The 7,417-nt window shown below is 50.8% G+C and overlaps 1 protein-coding gene across 1 annotated transcript in view; it reads right to left on the reverse strand.

Annotated features, from left to right (window-relative positions):
* The window catches only part of COG7 (component of oligomeric golgi complex 7), a 65,909-nt gene that overhangs the window by 22,346 nt on the left and 36,146 nt on the right, over positions 1 to 7,417 (reverse strand). Inside the window, exons 11-13 of the mRNA XM_023520091.1 lie at positions 4,097 to 4,295; positions 1,990 to 2,117; positions 1,020 to 1,174 (exon numbers count right to left, since the gene is read on the reverse strand). Of these exons, the coding sequence (XP_023375859.1) occupies positions 1,020 to 1,174; positions 1,990 to 2,117; positions 4,097 to 4,295 (482 nt within the window). The remainder of the gene's footprint in view (positions 1 to 1,019; positions 1,175 to 1,989; positions 2,118 to 4,096; positions 4,296 to 7,417) is intronic.

The raw sequence follows: 7,417 nt of genomic DNA on the forward strand, positions 1-7,417 counted from the left end.
GCCCCCTTCTGTCTCTGTAAGTCTGCCTGTTGTGGACCAGTTCGTATAGACGGAACGTCACATGTGGTATTTTATGACTGCCTTCTTTCACTTACGTGGATGTTTATATATGTTTTTATTTTCTATTTCTAATTATACAAGAAATGTGTGAATTTATGCACCTTCTTAAAAAAATCAGAAACTAACAAATGCCTTCCCCATCGGGGCTCAGCAAACTTTCTCTGTTATGGTCCAGATGTTTTAGGCTTTGAGAGTGGCAGGTCTCTGTCTGAACCATTCAACTCAACCTTCGCAGTGCAAAGGAGTCACAGGTGATAGGGAAGTGAACGAGCCTGGGTGTGTTCCAATAAAACCCCATTTCCAAAAACAGGTGGCAGGCCAGATTTGGTTCATGAGCTAGTTCGCCAAGCCCTATTTTATAGGAACATAAACCTTTTAGACTATAAAGCATTTTAGCTATAAAAGCATTCTGAACTATGAGGACAGGGGCTGGCACTCGTGGCTGTGCACAGGAAGGCGTGCGGGGACACGGCCACGCCCGCCACCGTGTGCTAGCTGTGCCCGCGCCATGCCGCCAGGGCGAGCACCAGAAGTGTCGACCGACCAGATGGTAACCATCGGCCCTTGCAGGAAAGAAAGCTTCCTGAACCCGCTCCGGAAAACACATCCTGCACTTCACGTGTTCTTTCCACATGCTCTGTGAGACTTTATGTCACTCTGCAACTTGTTTTTATTCACTCAGGAGTAAGATCCACCATGCTGGCATGTGTTAGCTGCAGCAGAGCCCCCTGTGGGCATGTGCGGTCCCCGGGCAGCCCGGAGAAGTGACAGGTGGCCAGGCTGCTCGAGGGCCACGTCATCACACACGGCGCCCCACAGGACCTCTCGGAGCGCCCCAGGCGCTCTGCTGCCAGGGCTTCCCCGGGGTTCATGGCAGACGTCTGTGACACACGCATTCTTGCTGGGATGGACACTGCCCTCCCATGTGGCCCGCCCTGTCCCCTCTCCCCCCGCCTTACTTGGCAAAGAGGGACTTAAGGGCCATCAGCAGGCCGCAGGTCCCCAGGCCGTTGGTGAATCGGACGCATCTGTCCACAGCTGCCGACGCCAGGCCGAAGAGCTTGTTCGCCGAGTGGCCGAGCTCCTGCACGCAGTCGATGACTTCCCCGTGCTCCTGGTCGGCAAGCGTGGACAAAGGAAAGCCACCTCAGGCTGGAGCGCACGGAACCCCGAGGGGGGCCCCCGGCGCCATCTGCACCCGGCTCCCTCACAGGGATGGCAGGAATGCAGTCACCATGTGGGACAGCGCTTCCCGGACCTGTGCTACAGGAGCCGTCTCGGTGGCCTGCGAGGTGTCACAACTTAACCCTTGGCAGGAGGGCACGATCAAGCCCCAGTGTCCACCCCTGTGGTTTCAGCTCCTCCTCTGTCTCTGGGACTAACAAGGCCTGTCTCCCCGAGGCTCAGGCCCGGAACTCGAATCTCCGTATCAGACATTCCAAAAGGACACAGTGAAAAAAATGCTCCCTGCAGGGGCAAGAGTGTCACCAAAGTGGAAGAGACCTTCTAGGCAGCACGTGGCTACTGTAGAACCTGTCTTAAATGTCAACTGACCTCTGCTAGACACCTTAACACCTGCACTGGACACGCCCTTTCTTTTCCCTGGCCCACACAGTGAACAAGGCCGCGTGGCACTGTCTGTGGGGGCTCGGCTGCCGTCCCATCGGCCTGCCTTCCTCAAACACAACACTGCCACGGTAAGAAAGTCTCAAATCGGGGAGGTGATCACCTTATCCTAAGACTTCTGCCTCTAGACCCATAGCAGTGACTTTAAATGGCAGCTGAAGCAGCCTGTGCTAATTCTCCATGCAGATGGCAAGAGTCCACGAGGCCCTCGGAGCCGGTTCTGCCCCCGTGATGCCGCCTCCCACCAAGTCCCACGCACCCCACCCCCAGGATGCCCCGAGAGCGGGCGGGACACGGGCATACCAGGGGCACCGCGCTCATCTGGATGAGGAGGCTGCTCGTTTCCAGGTCGCCGTACTTGAGCTGGTAAGGCGCGTACGGGCTGTACACGGCATCCACCAGCTCCGCGACTCTCACCAGGCTGGGCTCGTCTTTAGGATCAGAAAAGAGAGGCAGTGATGAGCGAAGGGCCGGGAGCGGAGGCGGGACCAGGCCAGCACTGGGACTGCGTCCTCGTAGAGGGACAGTGTTCTGCCAACCTGCTCCACTGAAGATGGGAGCTGTGACAGGCGCTGCGGTCTCTGCCCCAGTGTGGACTTGCCGTACCAGGGTCTAAAGTACACTAAGGACACCAGGCCCGTCGTGGTCAAGGACCCGCATGTGACATCCCTTGGCGGTCAAGTTAAAGAGCCAACACAGAGCAAAGGCTCCACAGGAGAACATTTTCCGCCTCGAGCCTTCCCAGGACTTGGCAGAAGCAGGGTGCTGTACCGGGCACTCCCCAAATCCTACGTGCGGCTGCACAGAAACCGCAAGCACGCCGGCATCAGAAATCTAAGTGCATGCGCTTGTGACTCGGCACACAGCTTCTCAGGTGACGGACCACCCAGCGACCTGGCACACGTGGCCTGAACGCTCGCTGACGTCGCCCCCCGCGCCTGTGCCCATCACTGTCCCTTCCAAATTGCACTGGGAACGCACAGGGTCTTTCCACCCACTGTGCTGGTCCCTTCTCATTCTGATGTTCACGTCATTTCCGATCTGGTCAGTGGCTGCCCCTCAGGCTGCCACCTGTCTTTCTGACACATCCCTATGAGTCTTTGAGTGCTTTCTTGCTTTTTGATACAAACTGTCCCAAAAATGTGTTAAAAAGTCATAGTAACCCATAGTTAAGTGGTCATCAAACATTTAATGACATAAGAAAATTCTCCTTATATTATTTTGAACAAAAAAATATAAGATAGCATGCAATCGACATTTAAAAATATGTATAAATATGTATGTGCATGTAAAGTATATATATTTATGAAAAATTTACATTTAATTACTGGGAGAAATATGACCGAAAGCTGTCGCGGTTCTCTCCAAGTGATAAGGTTAGCGGTCATTTTTATTCTCTTTTTCATTTTTGTCTGTGTTTCCAAGGTTTTTTTAAATTTAAAAAACACTTTTTTGAACAACTCAGTAGGACTCCTGAAAGATCCCTGCGGCCACTGCTGCGTGACACAGCGCTCCCCCCGCTGGCTCCTCAGAGCTGCCCGTGGTCGGCAGCGGAGGAAGGTCTGCTTTAGTCTGCCCCGGCAGGACGCGCAGCTGCAAACCCTCCGGCCACTGGGAAGGGCACCTGGTGCCCTGGAGGCTGCCCACCGCCACCGAGCCTCTCCCGCAACCACGGCCTGAGCAGGGAGCGTGCCAAAAACACCCATGAGTCACCGGGAACCCGAACAATACACACGGTCCCTGGAACGTCCGAGGTAATTACATGCAAGTGTAATTAAAGAGAATAACTATGGAATAAGCCAAGGTGGTGACACAGCAGCCACACGGCAGGACAAGGCCTTCTGGAAGTGACTTCCTGATCTGACAGCAGCATGTGTCACGAGGTCGGTGTCCCCTAAAGGTTTACGATGCTTTTACCATAGACAGAAAACAGCCGGGGGACGTGGCAGCACGCGCACCGTCTACCCAAAGGAGCCAGGGTGAGCTCCGCTCTCCGATGACAGTGGGGGGTCTGCTGTCCCTACGGCCACCGCCAGCCCTCACTCAGCAGCCCTGCCCTCAGAACCGCTGCCACTCCGAAAGCTCCTCAGCCCGTCTGCTCCCGCGAGCGCACTCTGCGGGCTGAACCGAGGGCTCATGACGCCGGGCCAGGCAGAGGGACCCGCCCCCCAGTAACCTCTGCCCCTGGCTGCACCGAGGTCTGGGTCTGTTGCCTCCCCAGGGTATGTAAAGCGCCAGGCAGCACGGCTGCTAGGGGTGGGTAGTAAACAACCGCCGTGTCCACGACGGCGACATTCTCAGGGCAAAGGCTTCCATACTGCTGAGAAGCGGAACCGACCCATCCACCCGACAGGGCAAGCCACCCAGGCCCCAGAAGCGTCAGTCAACAGAGCGAGGAAAGGCTGCTCACGTGAGTGGGACAGCAGTGCCATCTCCAGCCCCTTGGCGAAGTGGGTGGTGGTGGCATGGAAGTCCAGCAGCCTAGAGAGCTCCAGCTCTGGCCCCGCCTGCTCCACGCCGGCGCTCAGGCAGGCGGGCAGCGACGGCGCCAAGTCGCCCAGCGTCTGGATGAGCAGCACCGTCGCCACCTCGTGGGGGTTCCTGAAGACCTGCGGTGGGAGAGAGGTCTGCGGTTGGCACCCGCAGCCAGACGAGCACACGGCGCCTGGGTCCCCCAGCCGAGCGCGCCACACCCCCTTCCCCCCGCCAGGTGGTCGTGCGTGGAGTGCGGCGGGGGCTGGCAGAACTTGCGCGTGCCCAGGGCAGCTGGCTACTTGGCGTCTATCGCTGGCCCCAAGCACTCAACTACTTTCAGACCTGTGAAATGTAGTACCTAGATGGTCACCAAAAGCTGGCTGGAGAGAGGGCTGTGCCAGTGACAATGCGGGGCTCGGGGCGGGAGCTGGGGAACCAGAGTTAAGGGAGCGGTTCAGGCATCAGAGCTGGCGGCCTTCACGCAGACGGGATGCCAGCCTGTGGCCACCCTGCTCCCCACACAGGCCCTCAGTAAGGACGGGGCTGCCTTCTACTCTAAGGGCCACCGGGAAGGGTGTGGCCTGTTCAAGCCTTTTAGGTCACAGGCCCACTTACTCACTGAGGCCGTTTTCCATACCACTGACTGCAGGTGTCTTGACAAAGCTTCACTGTGTGAGTTTAGCGAGACCTCACAGACCCCACTGTCCATTACATGCTTTATCGCAACGCAGCTCAAACATGCTACCATGTTTCAACCATGAATCAAGATAGAGGACTACTCTTACGCAACTCTGAGACCAGAAAAGGTGTAAGTTTAAAAACTATAAAATCGATAAATTCAAAACTTTATTAGAAAATACCTTGAGATAAACGAAAATGGACACACTAAATAGCAAGTTAGGGGATGCGGCAAAGGCAGTGCTAGGAGGGAAATCTGTATCTGTAGATGCACGCGTCTAAACAAATCTCAAATCAATAACCTAACTATACGTAGTAAGGAATTAGAAAGAGACAAAGAAATTAAACCCAAGAGCAGAAAAACAAAAATAATAAAGATTAGAGCAGAGGCAAATAAAATAGAAAAATCGATTTAAAAAATATCAGCAAAACTAAAAGCTGGCTCTTTGAAAAGATCGACAAAACTGACTAAGAATAAAACAGAGGAGACTCAATTACTACAGTCAAATATGAAAACAGGGACATTATTACCAACTTTATAGAAATAAAGCATTAGGAGAGAATATGATGAACAACTTACTGTAGGCCAACAAATTAAATAACTTAGATGAAAGAGGCAAATTACTAGAAAAACAATTTATCAGCACTGACTCAAAAAGAAATAGAAAATCTGAACGAATTTTCTATAACTAGTAAGGAGACTGAATCAGTAATTAAAACTCTTCCAACAAAGAAAAACTCAGAACCAGGTGGCCTCACTGGTGAATTTCTATCAAACATTTAAAGAATTAACACAAATTCTTCTCAAACTCTACCAAAACATCTGAAGAGGAAGGGACATGCTATGGTCTGAATTGTGACCTTTCCTGAAGCTCACTCCCCCAACACCTGAGAAGGTGACTGTACTTGGAGACAGGGCCTCTAAACAGACAACTAAGGTAAAAGGAGGTCATCTGGGTGGGCCCTAACCCAATCCGACCAGTGTCCTTGTAAGAAGAGATTAGGACATAGACACACACAGAGGGGTGACCACGTGAGGACGTGGGGAGATGATGGCCATCCATCCACAAGCCAAGAGAGAGGCCTCAGAGGAAACCAGCCCCGCAGACACCTTGATCTTGGTCTTCCAGCCTCCGGACCTGAGAAAATGAATCTGTTGTTTAAACCACCCGGTCTACGCTGCTTCGTTACAGCAGCCCTGGCAAACTAAACGTAACACTTCCTCAAGCATGAGGTCAGCATCCCCCGATACCAAAGCCAAACAGACACTTAAAGGAAAAAATACGCCTCATGAACACACACAAAAATCTTGAACGAAAGATCAGTAAACCAAATCCAGCAGCGCATGGAAAGGGCCACACACCATGACCAAGTGAAGCTGATCGCCAGAACGCAAGGATGGTTCAACATACGAAAATCAATCAACGTAATATGGCACATTACCGGAATAAAGGAAAAAACTCACGATTACCTCAGTTAATGCAAAAAAGCATTTGAAAAATTCAACACCATTTCATGATTAAAAACTAAACTCCACAAACTAGTAACAGAAAGTAACTTCCTCAACACGATAAAGGCCATAGGTGAAAAGCCCGCAGCTAACATCATACTCGCTGGTGAAAGACTGAAAGCTTTTCCTCTAGGATCGGGAACAAGACCAGGACACTAGCTCTCGCCACTTCTGTTCAACGGGTAGCTTTAGGCAGAGCAGTTGGGCAAGAAAAATAAATAAAATGCAACCATATCGGAAAGGAAGAAGTAAAGTTATCTTGGCTCGCAAATGACACTATCTTATATGTAGAAAACACTAGAGAATTCACAAAAACGCTGTTAAAGAGTTAAACAAGGTCAGCAAAGTTGCAGGATATAAAAGAGACAAAAATCGGCTGTTTCTGTATGCTGACAATGAACAATCTGAAAAGGAAATTAAGAAAACAATGCCATTTACAATAGCATCAAAAATAAAATATTTGTAAATAAATATAACCAAGGAGTTGGAAGACTTGTACACTCAATACTACAAAACACTGCTGAAAGAGATTTTAAAAGACACAAATAAAATGGAAAACATTCTGTGCTCATGAACTGGAAGCCTTACTATTGTTAGGATGGTAATACTACCCAAAGGGACCTACAGATCCCAGGCAACGCCTGTCAAAATCCCAATGACATATTCTGGAAAAAGAGAAAAAACCATCCTAAAATTCATAGGGAATTTTGGGGGATGCCAAATAGCCACAACAACCCCGAAAAAGAATATCATTGGCAATCTCACACTCCCCACTTCAAAACTTACTACGAAGCTCTAATAATCAAAACTGTGTAGTACCAGCTTAAGGACATACATATAGACCTAAGGAATAGAATGGCGAGCCCATAAATAAACCTTCACATACATGGTCAAATTATTTTCAACAAGGGTGCCAAGACCATTCGATGGAGAAAGGATGACATTATCGACAAACGGTGCTCAGAAAACTGGATATCCACATGCAAAGAAAAAAGCTGGACCCTTACTGTACACCATATAAAAAATTAACTCAAAATTAACCAGACGTAATCATTAACAGCTAAACTA

This window comes from Pteropus vampyrus, unplaced genomic scaffold (genome assembly GCF_000151845.1).
Source record: "Pteropus vampyrus isolate Shadow unplaced genomic scaffold, Pvam_2.0 Scaffold247, whole genome shotgun sequence".
Taxonomy (NCBI): Eukaryota; Metazoa; Chordata; class Mammalia; order Chiroptera; family Pteropodidae; genus Pteropus; species Pteropus vampyrus.